Source organism: Carassius gibelio, chromosome B4, assembly GCF_023724105.1.
Source record: "Carassius gibelio isolate Cgi1373 ecotype wild population from Czech Republic chromosome B4, carGib1.2-hapl.c, whole genome shotgun sequence".
Classification (NCBI taxonomy): Eukaryota; Metazoa; Chordata; class Actinopteri; order Cypriniformes; family Cyprinidae; genus Carassius; species Carassius gibelio.
In genome coordinates this window covers 18165279-18186840 of record NC_068399.1, presented here as the reverse complement: position 1 = coordinate 18186840, position 21562 = coordinate 18165279, and the positions used below count along the sequence as shown (strand labels likewise).

Sequence of the window (21562 nt, the reverse complement as noted above, 5' to 3'; positions counted from 1 at the left end):
AAAAAAGCTAAAAGCTCTTTGGAAATCTATGGGTGATGTCACGGACTATGCCCAGTCTATGAGGAGAACGATGACATAAGCTCTATCTTCTTTCCCATTGGCTGTCGCTCCCGAAAGTCGTTATTCATTTGCATAATGTTGAAGGATTCTGAACTTTATCGAGTCACTGGACATCTGTCGCCAACAGCCAACAATCTTACATCATATCTTGATTTTTTTCTCCTTAATAGTAAACCTAAATAGAGAAACGTGCTTTCTACCGGCTTTTACGATGTTTATTCGCATTTATCGGGAATTATTTTCTCAAGCAATTTTAAAACCGCTTTTTCTACAGATGGTCGAACTAATTGATAATTCAGATTCACAGACGCTGTAAGAATGAGACCTCATAACCTATTCATGTTCATATTGTTCTTTGTATTCACTGTTTTTCTTCCCTTAAAGAATTCAATCTCTTGATATTCTCTCTCCCTGAATTTCATTCCAGACTGTGACCTTGTACTTTCCTCCTGTCTTTTTTTTACTCCTCGTTTCAAAGCAGTCTGCAGAGAGCTGGAACGAAAGAACAAGCTTGGCCCTGCCAACTGTTGCTAAGGCCCTGCTGAGCTCTTCGTAGACCTTAAGTGACGAAGTGCATCTTCCCGAGAGTTGACTTCAGAAGTCAAAATATGCATTTAACTGCAGTGCGATGAGGACTTTGACTGTGTTTTTTGTGTAGAGCCTCGTTTTTCGGCATTCATTAGCACAAGCACCTCACACCCTAGCTAGCAACAGATTAAATTGTTTATTCTGAGCTTTTGCTTCCACTTGCAGATCTTCCACTGTAGGTCTAAAATGAATATGACTTTAAATGAAAACACACACACATAGACACACTCACAAACATATATACATATATAAATATATACATACACATAAATATGTTGCTCAAAAGTTTGGGGTTGGTAAGATTTTAATGCCCAATGCTGCATTTATTTGATCTAATGATACAGTAAAACAGTAATATTGTGAAATATGATTACAATTTAAAATAAATGTTATAATAATTTATTCATGTGATGGCAAAGATGAATTATCAGCATCATTACTCCAGACATTAGTGTCAAAAATTGCTGATTTGGTGCTCAAGAAACATTTCTCATTATTATCAATGTTAAAAACAGTTTTACTGTGTAATAACTGTAAATTGTGATACATTTTTTGTTCACGAATCTATGATGAATAAAAAAAGTTAAAAACAAAAAATGATTTGTAATAGACATATTTTGTAATGTTATGACGTAACGCTTTTGATCAATTTAATGTGTGATTACTAAATAAAAGTATACATTTCTTACAATAAATCTTACTGTCTCCTAAAGTTTGGAATGGTAGTGTATATTAGATGACCAATAGACAATAATTCTAATGAGTTGGTTGGATATAGAGCCACAAACTTAAATAGTCATGTGGTCAAAATTTAAGCAGAGACAAAAACCTTTAGGGCACAGGATGGGGCAGTGTTCCTTTAGCGCACACATCCATCCTGTCTTTGCTAAAATAGCTGGTATTAATTGTTCAGTGTGCTTCCCTCCTCAAGCAGGCTGGTTGCCAGGACTGCAGTGTCTCCTGTGGTCACGGTGTGAGATAATCTAAGCCCTTGATGAGAATCTTCATTAAGGTAGATGAGGTTTTCCTAATCATTTGTGTTTTTTCCCTCCTCTTGATCCTCTTTTGAAGTCTCATCTGATCTCTTCTTCCCTTTTCCTGACTGCGACAGCATTGTTTCAGCCCAGACTGGTCCACATGCTCAAATATAGACACTTCCCCTGAGATTACTAGAGCCCCAAATCTGAACCATTGTAAAAATGCACAGCATCTTCTAAAGATGCTGCTTCTTCCTTTATTTGTTCTCTTTTTAGAACAAAAGCTGCTTTAATAAGCTGCTTACTTTCAATTTTGTCTTTAGAATGAACTGTGGGAGAGTTTTCTTTTTCTGGCCTTTCATTTTCTCACTTTTTTGTTATTTTCTGTCAGTTTTTTCTTCATGATACTCTTTGAGTTCTAGTCTCAGGCGATGATTTTGGGACTGTGTTCTCAGGTCTGACTAAAGTAAACTTCAGTCTCAAGTGAGAATGATGGTGCTGTTCTCATGCACTGATGCACCTGATGTTCTTTGTGTCATTTTTTGGGGTTACTTTTCACGCTAACCTCTTACTCTCTAATAGGTGTAAAGGAGACCCCTGTACAACCTTGTCTTTCTACCTATCTTAATACAGAACTTCTCTTCCCAAGTTTTCTCTGTTCCTGTGGGAGACAGGAATCACATTGACCTTTCCATTACACTGAAGACATGAAGGCCATGGACAAATGGACCTGAGAGACTTTATAATCTTTATTCTTTCAGTTCCCGACTCTTTGAACTGTGGCTAGGCCATTTTTGAAAACCGTAGAGCAAAAGTCTGATATTGTTAGAATCCATATTGAGCTTGTAAACCTACTACGTAAAAGCCCATGCAGAGTTTTTTTTTTAGGAGTGCGTGGAGTAAATAGTTATTGACTTTTGGAGTTGCTGTTGACTGAAATGTTTGCCACCGACAGACCAATCCTGAATTTGTCCTACATCATTTTATCCCACAGAAGAACGGACAAAACTGTTCCAAGTTCCAAGTCCCACACTAATATTTCACATCAGACATTAAACAGACTTTTTTATTACTTTAAGAAGATAAAAAAGATGGTGCTTGTTATAATCTTGCTCTTCGCGTTGTATTACTGTCCCTCCTTCTAAGCCTCACGGACTTGAGCCCAAGAATGATGGGTAAGAGCGTGAGGGGAACGAGAGCGTGAAAGGGGGAAAAAAGAAAGGAAATTACAAACTTTCCACTTTGACAACTTGTTTAGATTTAGTGGGAGCCACACAGCCTCAGAGTAATTGGATTATACAGTGTTAGTGAGGCGTTTCATGCCCTGACAGTGATTAGTATGGCAGTGGAGGGAGAGGCAAAGTGCTTCTGTTTCATGTCGGCGATATAGACAGACACATGGCCTCTAAATGAGCTGTTGTGTACAAGTCTAAATGATCTATTGTAACTGGCCACGGCTTGCATATCGCTTGTGGATTTGAAAGATTTCCACCACAGGGTTAATGATCATAACAGTTCATTTCCATGTTTTAAAGCCCAGCATTTCTCCCCCACCCCCCCAGGTTTTATGGTCGAGGCATGCTGGTTGTTTTGAAAAGCGCAACTCTTATGTTCATTAATTACGACAGTAATTATGCATTCTTTTGTGATGTGCATCTCTGTAATAGCAACGCCCGTAGTGGACTATACCGAGTATCGCTGACGAGAATGCTAATGACCCAATCGTAACAAGATGCTGCTCCAAGCACTGACCTCTCTGTGCGATATGTTATATCCATTAAAATAGAATATTTCAGAAGTGCTGGATACGGTGGAGGATGAGGGGTAAAAAATGCTTCGTGAGGCTTTTGAATCCATAGTCTCCACGGTATATCCCTGATGAGGTCAGCTTGTGTTTTTAAAGAAAGGTTATTGGCTCTCTTGAGGGAAGGGATTGTTTTCCCATGTCTTAGACGTGAACAAATCAGGTTTTAACATAGAGGCTCGCACTCATTCAAAGTATTTTTTGACATGCTGTGTTTTACTTTGTGTGTGTTCTGTCTTGTCTGGTTTTGCCTTGTTTTTGGTTTGGTTTGTCTAGTTTTTTTTTTAAGGTTTTAACTTGTCTTGTTTTTAGTTTGTTTTCATTTTGTCTGGTTTGTCTTGTCCTGTTTTGGTTTGGTTTGTCTTGCCTTGTTTTGGTTTTGTTTGTCTTGTCTTGTTTTAGTTTTGTTTGGTTTGGTTTGTCTTGTTTGGTTTGTCTTGTCTTGTCTTGTTTTGGTTTGTCTTGTCTTGTTTGGTTTTGTTTGTCTTGTCTTGTCTTGTCTTGTCTTGTCTTGTCTTGGTTTGTCTTGTCTTGTTTTGGTTTTGTTTGGTTTGTCTTGTCCTGTTTCGGTTTGGTTTGGTTTGGTTTGTCTTGTCTTGTTTTGGTTTGGTTTGGTTTGATTTGTCTTGTCCTGTTTTGGTTTGGTTTGTCTTGTTTTGGTTTTGTTTGGTTTGGTTTGGTTTGTCTTGTCTTGTCTTGTCTTGTCTTGTTTTGGTTTTGTTTGGTTTTGTTTGTCTTGTCCTGGTTTGGTTTGGTTTGTCTTGTCTTGTCTTGTCTTGTCTTGTCTTGTTTTGTTTGGTTTGGTTTGTCTTGTCCTGGTTTGGTTTGGTTTGTCTTGTCTTGTTTTGGTTTTGTTTGGTTTGATTTGTCCTGTTTTGGTTTAGTTTGTCTTGTCTTGTTTTGGTTTCGTTTGGTTTGTCTTGTCCTATTTTGGTTTGGTTTGTCTTGTCCTATTTTGGTTTGTCTTGTCCTGTTTTGGTTTTGTTTTGTTTGGTTCATCTTGTCCTGTTTTGGTTTGGTTTGTCTTGTTTTGGTTTGGTTCGTCTTGTCTTGTTTTGGTTTTGTTTGGGTTGTCTTGTCCTGTCTTTTTGTCATGTCTTCTTTTTTTTTTGTGCATTTTTCTATTTTGAATCTCTCTACTTGTCTATTTTTAATAACTTCATAAATTAACATTTTCATACTTTAATGTCTGCTTTACTGGAATCTTCCTCAGGTTATTTGAATGATCAACAGTAAGGCCCATCTTAGTCTCTAATCTAAAACTCATATTTAATTTCAACCCTTTACTCATGTTGATTCTGGTTAAAGTTGGCATTATGTATTTGAAACCTCAGCAGATTATTTTTCCAAAAGAAAATGCAGACAAGAGTGTGGGAGGTTTAGACTTTTCTGTATGTGAGAAGCATTAACTAAATCAATCACTGTTCTTATAGCAGGTGTGTTATCATAATAACTCCATAGCTGAGGCTTTCACGTTTTTACTTTGCATTTGTGATATTGAAACACACTTGTTCCTTCACCACATGTGCCTTGAGACCTTGGCTTTCATTTCCAGAGTGATTGCAGTGAATAAGCATCAGATTTCCTGCTAACATATGCTTGGATCAGCTGACAGATCAGAAGAGAAATTCTCTTGATTTAGCTTTTTAATTCTATATAAAATTATGGTAAAATGTTATTTGATCTCAATATATTTGGCATAAAAAAGCTAATACTCTATTCGTAGGCATATATTTATATATTTTTTGTGTGTATGAAGTGAAAATCTGATGAAATAGCATGCCAGAATGTAGGAATAATATAACAAAGCGATTGATTAATCAACTTTTTAATCAACCTGCCATTTCTCTTTTTACCTGAGGTGTCATATTAACATATTACCTTGGCTGGATACATCCAAGATCAATAGCATTTTGTTAAGCATCACATGCTGTTAATATTAGATTTATATTTTTTGTTTTTTGTCTCTATTTATGTGTTTCCCAAACACCCATGTATGCTTGTATTATTATGAATACTGGTAAGGTATCCATGGAGACAGAATCCCAGGTTCATAATGCCCCTCCTCCATAATTATTATAGTTTTTTTGTCAGCCAGATCATATGTTTTTAATTGCACTGAAATTAGTAAAAAAGACAAAAGGTTATTTTTGTGTTGTTAAAAGCTATAAAGGTCATGTATGCACCTAATTGTTAAAAACACTTTAGAAATGGTCATGTTTTAGTGTCAGGCTCCTTCTTGGAAACTATGGAACGAAAAGAAACTGCATTTTCTTCGTAATCTCAAGAGGGGTTGACGAGAGGCAGGAAGCTTTGTTTATTTCCCTCGTTTCTTAAAGCACTCTGCAAACGTCTATCATCAGAGAGCAGGTGCTCACCTGCACATCCTTCAACACTGTTTTTCTTCTTTAATTAGCTTGATTTGTGGCTAATAGAGGGGATGAGTGCTGCTTCTCGCTGTTCATTAAACTCAGAATGTGTCCTCAAAGACAAGGGGCTGGGTTTAAAGGTTCACTAAAGATTAACTCTTAGTTCTCCAGACGCATCTAAAGACGTTGAGTCAGAAGGAAGCAGAATTGTTGTGGGATACGCATTCGCGCACATCACAAATCCAGCCAGTGTGCTCTGTGTGTATTATCTGGTGTGAAAAGCCATTTGCGGTTTCTCGCCGGCTCTTGTTTCCCAAGCCCATTTTCAAGCTGGTCTTTTCTTGGAAGAGGCCATGAATATTGATTTTTCGCTACTGTTAAAACAACCTAGTCTTTAAGGCTCCAATAAAGAAGAGGGCCTGTGAAATGAACGTCCGGAAATGGAAGGGTTCAGAGTGTGTCCATCACGCTACTGCTGCTCAAAGTGGTGATTTTATTCTGTTTTTGTCCTTCCTTTTGGAGGTCATTTGAAGGATGTTTTCCAGGGAAAAGTCAATGACAACCTTCCGTTTGCTAGGAATTTAACTAACTACTATATGTTCAGAATCGACTAGTCATCTTGACCCATCCTTAGCTTTCCTTTGTGGAGGTTTTTCTTCATGAAGACACAGATTGTTGTATATATTAGCTGCCCTCTCAACTATTCCACCAGCTATGAGACTTCACAGTAATTTAAATCAGGTCTTTTGTTAGTTTTTGTCCATCCATGGGCGGCATAAATCATAAGTGGGCCGCGCTTTGTCTCTGTTTGATGTGGTGTTTTTAGACGTTCCTGCTGGAGATCAGCAGTTTGTTCTGCATGTTTTATTGCCGGTCTCATTCGAGGGTTCTTTGTGTTGTTGGCTGAGCTGCCTCTGTTGTTTCCACCTACTTATTTGGTGTTTTAAAATGGACACAGCACCGCTGCTGCCCACGCTTCATCTCTTGTTGTTATGGAAAAACTGAAGGCTGTTCTAATAAGCCGCATTATAATGGGGACGAAGGCACTTCTGATGAGGCATGAGGCATTTTAGTGAAAGTGACCTTGGTGGCTGTGGTGGTGGTATAATGAGTCCTGTCTTCAAGTTTACCTCCCTTCGTCTTCCTGTGTTGTTTTTTTTTCTTCTTTTAAATGTCTTGCAACAAATATTTTCATTTCTTACAGTACACACAAACCATGAAGAATAAATTCATGCTAAATCATGATAAAACTACACCTCTGCTACTGTTGTTCCAGCACTAAATTGTAAAGGATATTACAAACAATTTGGACAGTGATATTGAGGACTGAGGATTGAATTAATTACCAATTAAATGACCAATATTTACAACATCCATTCTAATTTGGTGCAGAATCAGTTTTTACTCAAAAATTGCTATTAAATTTCACAAATTATTACTTGCACATTCAATTGAACATGACATTTTAATGTAGAAGGACTTAAATATTGCTTTCTTGTAAAACATACTCCAATAATCTTTTATTATTATTATTCGGAACTATGAAAATCATTTATACGGTCTAATGATTTCTTTTTTTTATTTTTTTATTGTCTCTTATGTTTACCTTAAATCATAATTGTCATGTAATGGACAGAAACAGTTTTCACTATTTTCATCTTTTAAACATTGCTTCGGTTATTTTTGGATTTGTTTTTCTCAAGTAGTCATAATAATATCGTGTTAATATCAAGAAATGTCTTATTTCTGGACTTTTAAAGTGTTGAAGTTTATTTTTTATTAAATTTGCATTGCATTTACATTTGTCACACCCCATCATCACACCTAATTGTGTCCATTTGTTTTTTTTTTATGCCGATGCCACAGACACATTTCTATTGTACGGCACATTGATCGGATAATAAAGCATTAAGTGAAGAAAAAAGAAGTAAGCTCCATATGAAGGGAACTTGAAAATGTATTGCATTGTACTACAAGAATTTTGTAATTGACTTTGCTGGGATGAATTTGCTGACTTATCACTTTCTAAGCTCTCTTGAACATCTCTCGCCATCTGTCCCCCTTCCCGTGTTTACTGATTTCATCATGAAATCCCTCTCTCTTTCTTTCTTCCTCCATCCATTCATCCTCCATGGTTAATTGCCTTGAAAGTTCCGTGTTCCCTTCTCCGAGGTCACTGAAGTGGGTCCAGACTCCTTCATCAGGCAAACGCTGGCATTTAATTAAGTTGGGGGTCTACATGCGAGACCCGCTCCATCACTGGATCAGATGGGCATTAGTAATTAATAATCTGACAGGAATGTAACGGGCAGGCCGGATTGAACTTGTCTGTGGGTTGAGGAATGGCTGTTGATGAGGCTTCCCCTCCTCTCATAGACCGTTCCCTTCTTATCTCTGTTTAATTATGCTATTATCAGTCAGATGTAGTTCCATCTGTCCTTTCCTAATTCCATCTCCACTTTGGACTGTTTTGCAGCTGGGATTTAGAAATAGACCAAGCAAATTGCTTCAGTAAATTATGGAGCCTTTGGAAAATGGCTTGCTAATTTGTGGAAAAGTTTACTTGAACTTCTTGTTCAGTCCTCTTGCAGCTGTTTGAACCTCCCTTAATGGTTATGGATAGTGTTGAATGGGATATTCATGAACTCGGATGTGCAGTTTTAATCAGAGTTAATGGGTTTTGCTGGCGGACATGGCAGGCGTTCGAATTTACACAGACAGCCGGGAAAGATGGGCCTGAGACAGTCCTAGAAACAGATTGGTTTAAACTGATGCAGTTAAGTCATTCGAGACTAGGGGTAGACATAACTTAACTAGAACATTTATATTAGAGCTTTCAAAGTTAGGGTTATGAGCAATATTTTGTCCTTAAATCTTTGTACAAATAAATCAAAATGAATTGAAATGTTTTTTTTTTCAGGTTTATACATTACAGTTCAAAAGTTTTGGGGTCAGCAAGATTTTTTTTTTTTTTGAGGAATTAATAATAATTTAAATTATTGTTTATTCAACAAGCATGCATTAATCAAAATGGACAGTAAAACATTACATTGTTACAAATAAATGCAGTTCAACTTTCTGTTCATCAAAGCAAAAGCAAAGAAATGTTACTTGAGCACCAATGATTCACCAATGATTTCTGAAGGATAATGTGACAACTGAAATCTATTAATATGTGTATATATTAGGGGTGTAACGATACGCGTATTCGTATTGAACCGTTCGGTACGACGCTTTCGGTTCGGTACGCGGTACGCATTATGTATACCGAACGGTTCGTTTGAGTAATTAATTATATTTGGAAAAAAAAAAAAAAAAGAGAGAGATAGAAATATAATGATATGCGTTCAACAAGGTAGCCCAATAACCCAAACAACGTAACAGGCAACGCCCCTGACACTCCCGAAGAAGAAAAAAACACCATCTTATATGTTTATGTTAGGCTACTCAGCAGGCGCTCGCTCACTCAGTAAGCGCTGAAGGCTCGTTGCAAAATAGCCAATGCGTTTAACAGACTAGAAATGAGAAGATCCCCCAATAACCAACAGGTCTGGTGCTCCTAAAAACGCGTGGAAAACGCTAAGCACGTCTTTCTCCTCCTTTCCAAAGCGCTCGGGCAGAAGCGCTCATGAGGCGTCTGTCTTTGCTAAGCAACAATGACGTGCTCTCTCCATGAGACGCGGAAATTTCAGCGAAGGATAAATGGATTTGCAGCTCTAAAAATCGCTTGCAGTAGCTCTGCTACTAAATTTATTTCAAAATTGCAATCCATATACAACTATGATCAGCTGATCCTTCATCTTGGCTGAGCTCTCAACGTTGTTACGGGAAAGGATGAAGCTGATTGGTTGGTTCTTGTCACATGACCCGCGGTGCGCTTGCGGCATTCTGAAAAGTTGAGATGTTTTTACATTTTGCTGTATCTAAAACGTATCGAACCGAACCGAACCGTGACATCAGTGTATCGTATCGAACCGAACCGTGAATTTTGTGAACCGTTACACCCCTAGTATATATATATGTAAAATACTTATTAAATACCTATTTATTTTCAAAATGTATTGAAATAGAAATCAGTTATTTTAAATTGTAGAAAAATTTCCCAATATTACAGTTTTTTCAGTATTTTTCTGTTTTGATTAAATAAATGAAGCTTTAGTTATCAGAAGAGATTTCTTTCTAAAACAGTCTTATTTGCTCCTAACCTGTGAACAGTAGTGTATATTTATATCATTAATTTAATATAGTGTGTATGTGTGGGGGGGCGCAGTATGGTGCCAGCTTCATACAGAGTAATTATAATTCTAATTTTAATTATAATTAACAAAAAAATCATGTTTTTTTTTTTTTCTCTCAATGTAAATGATTCTGTATACGCATGAAATGACACAGCTGCCTTTTATATTTAGTCTTTTCGCAAGTGAATCATCTCATTTGGGTGTCCGTGGCATCAAAATGTTTTAAAAAATCCTTTGGATTAATCAACCATTCCATCCCTACACTAAACCCGTTTGCTTATGTTTACAAAGTGCAGTGCCAGCAAGTGCTCCATCTAATAAGTTGTTTATCACTCTTTAGCATGTCTAGTGAACCAGCTACCTAAAGTGTGAAAAAGTGAAATGAATTTGGATGTTTCCTGTAATGTATGACTGAATAAACATTACACTACTGCATGTCTCAGTCAAAACCTGCTCTTATGCTCTCTCAGGTGCTGCTAATGGACTACCTGGATGTCAAAAACGCCCGTAGTGCTGCAGAGCCTTCCGCCCAGCTGTCCTACGCCAGCACCGGCGGAGACTTCGGAGCATTCTTCGGCAAGAAGAAACCTCTCCGACCTAAACAGTCTTTATTCAAGTAAGTTAAGGTGATTCGAGAATTGTATTGGAATAGGAAGGGTTAAAGCAGACAAGAACCACATGAATAGGCTGGGTTAAGTGCCTCATGGGAAACCATTTTCTCCTTACACTTTTGATTTCAGGTTACACTAAAATGAAAACCCTTGACCTGCTTTCCTACATGACCTTTGACCTTTGACTTCCTTTTGCAGGTTTGAGTCGTCTTCTCATGCCATTAGCATGAGTGCGTACTTGCGAGAGCAGCGGAGGGAACTCTACAGCAAAAGCGGGGAGCTGCAAGGTGAGCGAGGGGATGGAGAGAAGCTGAATGGAGGGGCTGGCAGGTGCAGTGTGAGTAGGATGCAAGGAGTGAATAGAGCTATGATGGAGAGGAGCCCCTGAAGTCATCAGGGTGAAGAGTCGCTTAACCTTGTATCATTCACCTGTAAGAGCTGCATCCTTGTGTTCAGTGTCTCTGTGCTATACACACACACACACCCCGCTGGGATGAGACAGACAGGCCAAAGAGCATCTCTTTCTCTCCCATCTTCTCTCACTCTTCAGAATGACCTTGCAGTTTCAGTCAGTGGTGCTTGACAGTTGTGTGTCCCTTCTTGTTTTTCTTTTCCCTTTTTTTCTTCAAACAATCCCCGTGAGAGACACACTATGTGAAGTGATCGAGAGGGAGCACAAGGTGTTAAGAAAAGAGAAGTGAAGGACACATAGAGGGAGAGAGGTGAGAGGCAGATGCTTCTCACGCCATTCAGAAGTACAGACAGGTTTATTTCTTGACTAAAAGTTTCATATTTAAGTTTCATAAGTTGAAAAAAAGTGAAATAAGAGACAAGAAATACTCTCTGCCTTTCGGTTTCTAGAAGCTTTTGTGTTTTTGGTAATATAGGGATTTTAAAGGAATAGTTTACCAAAAGAAAAAGAGTAGAATTTTGCAGTTTTATGATTTTTCTGGGTAATTATTCATTATTAATTAATTATGTATTAGGACCAAGTGTTCCTATTATATAGTTGCTTATTATTAGCATGACCATTATTAACATATTCTGCATGACCATATTCTACATCTCTAATCTTACCCGATACCTAAACTTAACTACCTTACTAACTATTAATTAGCAGCAAAAAAAGTTTATTGAGGCAAAATTTGTAGTTAATGCTCTGTTATAGCGAGAATTGGACCTTAAAATAAAGTGATTTTTTTTGTTTTTTTTTTGTGACCTGTCCCTTTAAAAGTGTTGCTTAGAAATATAATATTCTTGGTGTGTCAACTTTGCAAAGTGTACCAACTGAAATTTTCTCTGCGTCACTGCTGTCCAAAAGTATGATTTCAATTGATAGCAAACCACCAATTACAGCTGACCCGTTGGCCTCAAAAGATTAACATTAGATAAGGAAGTAAATGGGCTTCTAAGAATCTGACGGTGTTCCTTCAAATGCTTTAGAAGTGAAAGAAGGCGAATATTTGATTGCTTGAGCACCTCGCACCACCAAAAAGGAGATGAGATTTCTGCTGTTCATTTGTGCCATCGAAATACAGGCACAGTGTCTGTCGCCTGAAAGGGCGAGAGGAGATTGAAGGGATGAAATAATTTAACAGACGGAATCAGTCGACACAGTAGAGGGAGGGAGGAGAGAGTTGAAAGTCATTGTTTCATTACGTGGGCAGAGGGGCCATTCATGGATTTCTTAGGGAATAAATTAGAAAAATGACAATATGTATTGAAGCCGACACAGGAATGTTCCGTATTTTAAGTAAGTTTGCAACTTCACAGACGTTCAAGTCTAAAGCATTTGTTCAGGGAGATGGTCTGACCTGACTGAATGGATGTTCAAAATATCCATTAAATAATCCATAAATAAGCAGATCTCGACTTCTCAGAACAACCTTCACTACCTGGACACAGTCCAGTTACCATGCAGGGCTGAACTAAACAGATGTTTAAACACTTGTGCCTTTGCAGTGCCGTTTTCACCAGTAGGGTTGTAAGTTCATGAGGATTTGATCTATTGAGATAGCAAAACACTGTACTGCTTTCCAGTGCCATAAAATGGTAAAATTCTGTAAATAAAACAGTATTTCACAGGTCTTGGAGCAAAACGGCTTTGTCAGAGTTGCGTGAGACTGCAATTACTTGCGAGTGCGATGTCATGTGGAACGTCTTTGAGTGAATGTGTTTGTAGCAGTCATTATAAAACCGCATTCAGAAGCTCTGTAGCTTAATTACAGCTTTCTCTCCTCCAGCACGACTCCTACAGATCAATTAATCCTCAACTTCCTTCTGAAGAGTTCATTACTGCTTCAGTGCTCTCCTCCTTCTTTCTCTCTGGGCTTTTGCATATTTTTCAGACAGGTACAGTGGCGAATAAAAGGAAGATTATGGGTAAAGTGAGGGGGAATGGGATTGGACGTGTTGCAGGGTGAATTTGAAATTGCACACACCCAAATAAACACCAAGGCTCATATTAACTATTTCACCACCTACTTTGTATTTTTTAGGCCTTTGCATCCTTTTTAGTCCCATATAGTGGACAGAGAGAGGAAAATAAGAGGTGAAGTAAGAGCTGAGTGGGTTCAAATCATGCTGGAGCCTGAACTCAATCTTGCAGTACTCGTATCGGGACTTAGGCTCAAACAAACTCTTTCTCCTTCCACTTTACGTTTTTTGTGTTTTTCCATGATATTTTAGGTGGGTGTAGTGAAGAATTAGTGGAAATTTATAGTAAAAGTAAGCAGAAATGAGACTACCATACTGACCAAGTCTGATTTATTATGTGATTGTAATATGTTGCAGGCTGAACTTGAACTTGCATTTATTGCAAATGCACCAAGGTTCATATGACTTTTTTCTTCGTCCAGTTTTTTCATTTTTGTATTAGATGAGTATAGTGTAGAATGAGTGTAACATTGTAGAAAAAAAGGTGAGCATTGGAATCAAATAATCTTTCATTTTTGGTGGGGCCATAAGCTGTTAGATGAAAATTATAAAAAGTGAGCAAAAATGGGATTGGAGCATGTTGTAGGTTTAACTCGAACTTCAATTTCTTGGATGTGCACCAAGGCTCAAACAAAGCATTCCACTCCCCACACTCATTTTCCAGGCTTTTGCTTGACTTTGCAGACAGGAATAGTGGAGAATGACAAATTAATGTGATTTTATAATGAAATCAGAGCATGTTGCAAGCAGAATTCAATTTACATTTCTCATATGAGCAACAAGGCTCAGTGTGCAAACCCACAAAGTATCTGAACACTTAATCTGCACCTTGAGAATCAGTGACGGTGTGTCCAATAGTAATAACACAGTATATCCCATATATATTCCTATGTATGTCCCATTCCTCGGATGTTTCTTCAATCCCACGAACCTGCAGCCTGAAAGAAGCAGAGATAGAAGAAAAAAGAACCAGAAAAGCTCATTGCATGTTGGGCAGGGATTATCTCAAAGCAGGGAGATTCTTCTTTTTCTCCGAACACACGTATACAAATTGAGTTTTCTCCTCTAGGCTTACAGCAAGAGGATAAAGGGAAGGTCTTGTTTATGCATGATGCTGGCGTTCCCCAGAGAGAGAGAGAAAGAGAGAAAGAGAGGTGGATCACGGTGAGTGGCGGGACTGTGGGCGGGGGAGAGTTGTTGTCTCCCGTTCTGATTTGTGAAGCACGATAGGGGTAGGAGAGGTGCAAATGGAAAAATCCCTCACCAGTGGAGTGAGTAGGTGTATATGGGGGTGTGTGTGAAAGTGTGTGTGTGTGCGAGTGTATGAGCTCTGTCAGATTTCTCTACACCAATGAAAGTTGTTGTGTTTGTGGATGGTGTCAGACTCTGTTTTTAGTATAGTTTCCATCACAAACTCTCTAGCTTTACAGGGACTTCCAGATAACTGGCTCTCTGTCACAAAAATAGCTGTTTCTATGAGACCTTTCAAACTTTTCAAAGTCAGAGTGCTGATTTAGGTTTCACACTTCTTAACGGAGACTAAATTCTGGACCTGCACTGATACAAATAGGTGTTTCATATACTGCACCTTTGCAGAAAGTTGTTCAAATATGTCCAAGCTTGGCAAATCTTTTTCAAAGTAGGATTTCGTTTTTTAATTGATTTTCTTCAGTGAGTTCAAGAGTAACAAGGTTGCTTTTCGTTAAGCCCATCAATAGTTGACTTGAATTGACATTGGAGTTCTGATATGTTGTTTTCAAACTTGAACCTGAAAATAGATTTAACTTTAATATTCAGATATTGGATTTTGACACATAAAGCAAGGGAAAGTGATGAATGTGTTTTTTTTCCTTCTTAAATACACAGCATGCGTAGTTTCTTTCCTTGTATCATCCTTTTTTTGCACTTTTGTATCATACGAGTTCTCATATAGCACATTAAGAAACATGAATAAATGATTCTGTGACTATTGTGAGGTAGGATCGTTGTGATACTCAGATGCGAGGGAAAGATGCTTCAGCATTTCTAAAATAAATAGCTAAATAAATGAAATAAATGTATAAATGTTAATCGCTTTAGTTATTATCGCTCATGTGCCAATGGTGGCAAGTGTGTGCATTTACCAACCCTAGCTGAGTGCCAAGTAATAATTTCAGACTAGACATAGCCTATTTGACAAGTGACAATGACAGAAAATTCTAAATGAAGAGGAAAATTAGATGCGAGTGTTGTTTAATAGGTAAAATGATTTAAAAGTAGCCCAATTCAAATACAAAAGTCAGTGTTTTTGCTGTACTTTATTTATTTATTTTTTTGCTTGCATCATGTTCCGATCTCTGCCGGATATTGGTAGCCTTGACCTTTCTGTTTCTTTCTTTTGTTCTTTCTTTATTCCATTCATTCTTCCATGCTCTTTCTCTTTCCTCTTGACCTTTTATTTTTGTAGATGTTGATTGGCCCCATATCCTCTGTATTCAGCATTGGCATTTCTTAGCATCTGTTTTAGAGCACCAAAGACAGTATGCAATCAGGCATTCCTACTGAGAGCCACAGAGCGAGAGAGAAAAGACGAGAGAGACAGAAAGACGCTACAGGGAGCATTGTGGAGGTGTGATTGTTGAAGAGGGACTTCACTGTTTGACACACAATCAAAGCATGTTTGATGGACACCAACGAGAGGAATAGGAAGGACAAGAAAAGGTCACAAGTTTGTTTTCAGAATGCAGAATCTAGACAAGACAATGAGATTGATTGTTCTGATGGTTTTTGTTTATTTAGACATGCTTAAAGGGATATGTCACCACAGATCCACTCACTTTCCTTTCTTGGGACAAATGGAGAAGTTCTGAGCAATGGTTCTTTTCTGTACAATGGAAGTGGATGGGGACCAGTTGCATAACGTTGAAAATGCTCCATAAAGCATCATAAAAGTAGTTCATACAAATTGTAAGCTACATTCCAACTCCTTTAAACCATTTAATAGCTTTGTTCAAAGAGCATTGTTCACTGATAATTATTTATGTTCATTATATAGACAAGAGGAGCTTGGACATGGAAGAAAGTAAGTCAATCAGGATTCAAAAGACAAGAGAGTGCATAAATGATGTCATTTTTATTTCTTGACAGAGCAGTCCCTTTAAGAAAAGCCTGAACTTCACAAGGAGAAATAAGCAGCATTAGCTTGAGCAAATGACATTATTACTGTATGTCACTGACTGTTAGCATTGTGCCTGATATTCTGTGTGTGTGTGTGTGTGTGTGTTGAGCCTGATGATCTGTGTGCTAAATGAGGCCTGATGGAACCCAGAGACTCAGAAGATATGACACTCCAGACGCTGCATGAGAGCGAAGCTCTTTAAATGGCACTTTAAGCAAAATGACTTGTGTATTGCCCGTGTGTGTAAGAAAATTGATAAAATATCATCTTATCATGTGTATGCTTCTGTGGCTGCATCATTGATCATTTCTTAAACACCTGATTTATCTTAATAACTAGAGAGCCAATAGATCTGGCTGGAGTCTTTATAGCCACAGATGCTGAAACATCACGGATCTAGTCTCATCTGAGGGAGAAAGGCTGCGGGAACCAGCGATAGAGAAATGAGCAATTAAATTACTCTTTAATGCTGTTGTGGTTTTCCTTTTGTTCTTCCATTTTATTTGTTCCGATGGCTTCTCATCCGGCACTCCAAATTGAATCCAAACAAATAAGAGCGTGCGCTTATGCCGGACCCCCAGCTGTGGAGCATCAGAGGAACACTGCAATACACACTTCATGCCAATCAGTGTCCAGTGCTAGTGTGTGTGCTGGAGTGCTGTTTGAGCCTTTAGGACAGCCTCAACTTATCTTGCTCTGAAGTTACAGACATTGCTGGTTTTCATTAACTAATTTACCATGTTAAATGTCCTAAAGCGTGTGTTTGTCTGTCTGTTATTCTATCTATTTTTCTGTCTCTGTCTGTCGTTATATGTCTGTCTATATGTATTTCATCCTTTGTTAAACTGTCACTCTATGTCTGTTTGTCTGTCATTCTGTCTGTCGTTCTGTGTCTGTCTGATTTTCTATCTGTTGGTTGTTCTCTGACTGTCTGTCTGTCTGTCTGCTGTCTGTTATTCTGTCATTCTGTCTGTTGTACTATGTCTGTCTATCTAACAGAGATTACTTCTTTTTTACTCTTTTCAAAGCAATGACTATTTGATACTGTAAATTACACAGTTAAAGCTATCAAAGGCTTCAAATGTACATCATATCATCTATTGATGTTTAACTAAAATATGAATCCGTCTTAATCAGTATTTTGTCTTGTTTTCCTGTACAAATGTCTAAACACTCTTTTTAACAGACACATTTACTTGAGGAGCAAAATTAAGATCTTGAGGAATTAAATTGGTGATTTTTCTTCCTGTTTTAAACATAAATCTATTAAAATTGGAAGTCAATAATTAAAGCAAGAAATAAATAGGCCATTGTGTAGTAGGAAATCATCTAAAAAAAAACCCATACAAATAAAAAAATATTAAAACCGTAACCATATTACCATATTAAGATTCATTCGCTATAAAGATTTTTTCTGTTTTTAATACACATTTTTACTTTGTAAATAATTGATCTTGCCTTAACGATGTTTAGATATTAAGGATATAAATATATACGTTATCAGATAATATTGCAGTTGGATTTACCCAAGATCTCACTAGGGTCATATCATCGAATTTGGCAAGCAGAGCTCATAGTGAACCGAAAAAACTCTCATCTTTAGATGCACGGTCAGTTTCGTATGCTTCTGCTGGCTTTGAGTCACAGATCATAAAGTCAAATACTGAAATTATTTAACAACCAAGTTCCGTCACATTCAGAGAGTGGAGCAGCAGTCAGCTGGCGCGCGGTCTAGTCGGATGCTTCATGTTCAATCTGTTTCCCAGTAATTTTATAGCAGAAGCTGATTAGGGTTGAAACAGCATTACGGCCTGTGATTGTGTTGTTTTTTTCTTAGAGGGGGGTGGCTGTGATGAGTGGAGTCCTGAGGTGGATCGCATCACGGACACATTATTGAATTACTGCAGTGGTGAGATGAGATTGGCCCGTGATTGGCTGAAATGGACTTGGAGGGTAATAACATATCAGTGGTGCTTTGGGTATTGATGGGGAGACGCTTTCTTGCTGTCGCTTCCTCCTTCATGAAGTTGAATTTAGATTTTATGAGACCAGAAGTAAGTAAATAGTACTTACATTTTTGGCTCGTAAAAAAATCCTGTTTGAAGAATTTGAGGTTGAACGGTGAATGACAAGGTAAAGAGAGTGCCGATAAAACTTTTTATTAGCATTTGTGAAGTTCTCTGGCTTGTCTTAAGGGTAGATTGTTGTAGCTGTTATCAGAAAGCGGGCAGACACATAATTACAGACTTTGTCTGAGTGAGCGTGTGTGTCTGTGTTTCACAACCTGTGCTAATTTTAATCATCGAGCCAGTCATCACCGTGGCTGTCACAGGCTTGTTTACCTTTCATTTGGGAACTGCGTGATTGAAGGAGAAGTGGTGGGGGGGGAGGGAAAAAGGTGAAGGAGAGGACAGAGAACAAGGGTGGTGATGATGATGATGATGATGTCTGGATGGGTGGAACAGCCTTTTAAACACAATCACAATCACTGGCTCTCTGATTCTAAATCAGTGGAGCTTGAGAGGGCAGCAGAGACCCGTCTCAAATCTCATGTTCCTGTCCTGCAGTTACAATGAGACTCAACAGAGGTGGCCTATGGGGGAAAAGAGAGAGAGCAATGGACAGACGAGGACAAAGTAATGAGGCTGAAAATTCAGCTTTGTCATCACAGGAATAAATTACGTTATAAAATGCATGTCAAAAATATAAATCAGTTTTAAACTGTAATAAAATTTCTCAGTCTTAATGTGTTACTGTATTTGCGATCAAATAAATGCATCCTTACCCCAAAACACTGAAACTATACAAAGCATGAATGTTTCTTTAATTAGTATAATTAGTACAGTAAGTATTGTTTAATCAATCATTAGTCATTTCCTGAACAATTTACAGCTACGTTCTAGCAAAGCATCGGTCTTTACCCAGAGTTTTAAAAGATGTTAGCCAAGTGTTGAGATCAGTGTGAGTGCCTTAAAGAGAGAGACTGAAAGAATTTAACTGTAGACTTCCTCTGTAGTTTATAATTATTACTAGTTCAATAATAATAATACAAATATTTATTCATTTTCTGTTTCAGTTGAATTGGTACTTGTGATGATAAAGAAAGAAACTGTGAGTAAAGGTAAATCTAAGTATATTGAAAGAGAACCAGACAGGTGAAATAAGAGGGTGTGTGTTATTATTGGCTTGAGTGTCTGATTTGAAGTGGAGGGGTTGACTTTAGTTTCTCTTTTGTAATGGAGTCAAATGAAGCAGAAGTGATGGTTGAGTAATCAGGGCTGTTAGATGGAGGCCAGATATCCCGTTATTTTTAGGGAGGAGCAGGTCGTGGTCAATCTAATCAACAACTTGACTTTATAACCTTCATTCACTACCTTGCGTTTTAGACCTTGTGAGACATCAGTTGGTGCCAGAGTTGTTTCAGTAAGCATGCAAAAAAGTTTTTGTAGACTTGTATGGATAAAGCACAAGTATTCAGGACCGGCTGGACTAAATATAAACATTTCAAGCTGAATATGTCATTTGCGTATAACCTAGAGTGTATTCAATACCTGCATCTGCTGAATGAGCGCCACATCTTAACTCGTCTTGAGTTTGTGGACTCATCACTGTGGATTTGAGAAAAAAGCGGATTGTTTTCTCTAGGTGCAAAGATTCAGAGTTTATCAAAAATTCATGTACAAAAGCATCTTATCAGAAGCGTGTGGAATTGCCCACTATGACACAATTAATAATTTATGCCACTCTATTTACACAATTGTGTATTCGTTCATTAATTTGTTTAATTGTCATCTCGGTGCATTGTCAACACACTTAGCTAGTGGTCTCAGCTCTCTCCTGGCCGGGAATATTGGAATATTGTCCCCTCAAATGAGTTTTAATAATAGAGGAGCCTCATCAGAAGCCAATCAGACATGAAGACATGGCAGAGGAATTATAACCAGGCCGACTGGGAAGTCATGAATTATTGAAAATTGGCCTGTTCTTTTTCAAGTTGGAGGTTTCTGCCTGACAGCACTGATTGGCCACACACGCACACACCTGTCGATCTTCATTCTGTTTTGTTAGGAGAAACCTGGCAGCTGGTATGGGTTTGTGCTGTGTAGTCTGTCTGTCTGTGGCAGCTCAACTGATAACTAACCCATGGAGACCAACCCAGAACACTGTACAAACAGAGAATGATGGCTTGTACCATGTGTTTATGTGTACTTTCAAGTATGTGTTTAAGTTATGGGAAGACCTTGTCCGCTAAAAAAATAACTGAAATTGCCATCGCGTTACTTGCCATCGCGTTACTTACTCGCGTTATTATTTAAATGATTAATTATGTATCTGACTTAATGACTATATAATAATAATAATTGAATATAATAATAATAATAATAATAATAATAATAATAATACATATTATTATTATTATTATTATTATTTTGATTATTATTGTTAGTGGTGGAGTTATAATAATAAAATATAATAATAATTTAATATAATAATAACCATAATAATAATAATACATATTATTATTATTATTATTAATTTGATTGTTATTGTTGTTGGTGGTGTTATTATAATAATAAAATACTTTGTTTGAAAATAAAGATTCTAAATCCCACAACATTAATCCAATAGTAATCAAGTAATAGTAGTCTATTTTAATAATAATAATAATAATAATAATAAATAATTATATTATATTATATTATAATAATAATATTACTATTATTACTAATAATATAGTACTATTTATTATTATTATTATTATTATTATTATTTTATTGAATAAATACACTATAAACAAAATATGCACAACTATAAAAATATTGTTTATTATTATTATTATATAGTTTTATTTTAAAACAATATATACATGGTTTTAAAATAAATTAGGTGTGAGCTTAAGAAACACTGACTACCTAAATTAATGATGAAAATAACTTTGGTACCAGTAAGCAGCTGCAGAACTGACAAATAAAACCTACGATAGATCTAAGGAACTGAATTGTAACATAATTGATCTACAGGTTTCACTTTGTTTGATATTTTTGCTTCTAATACGGTGACCTTCATGCATGCCTTAGTTTGACTTAAGAGTCCAAATACTTTGAAGCCACTTTATATTTGTCCTTGAAAGTTTTCATGAGAGTATGTGTCAGGGTTAGGCAAGGAGGAACTCAAGTGCAGACAGGGAATCACAAAACAAAGAGTTTATTAATACAAAAAGGGGAAAACAAAACCCACGAGGGGGAAAACAGGATTAGGGCAAATACAGCAATACTAAATAAGACTGACTCGACAAGATAAACAAAGACTCAAAACAGGAGA

The 21562-nt window shown here is 37.3% G+C and overlaps 1 protein-coding gene and 1 long non-coding RNA gene across 2 annotated transcripts in view; both read left to right on the top strand.

Annotated features, from left to right (window-relative positions):
• exoc4 (exocyst complex component 4) overlaps positions 1 to 21562 on the top strand; it is a 112442-nt gene that overhangs the window by 19908 nt on the left and 70972 nt on the right. The window contains exons 8-9 of the mRNA XM_052554332.1: positions 10507 to 10652; positions 10846 to 10934. Of these exons, the coding sequence (XP_052410292.1) occupies positions 10507 to 10652; positions 10846 to 10934 (235 nt within the window). The remainder of the gene's footprint in view (positions 1 to 10506; positions 10653 to 10845; positions 10935 to 21562) is intronic.
• On the top strand, positions 15426 to 16516 carry LOC127956445 (uncharacterized). The gene is made up of 2 exons (XR_008153565.1): positions 15426 to 16029; positions 16118 to 16516. It is a non-coding gene; the product is annotated as an uncharacterized LOC127956445 (long non-coding RNA).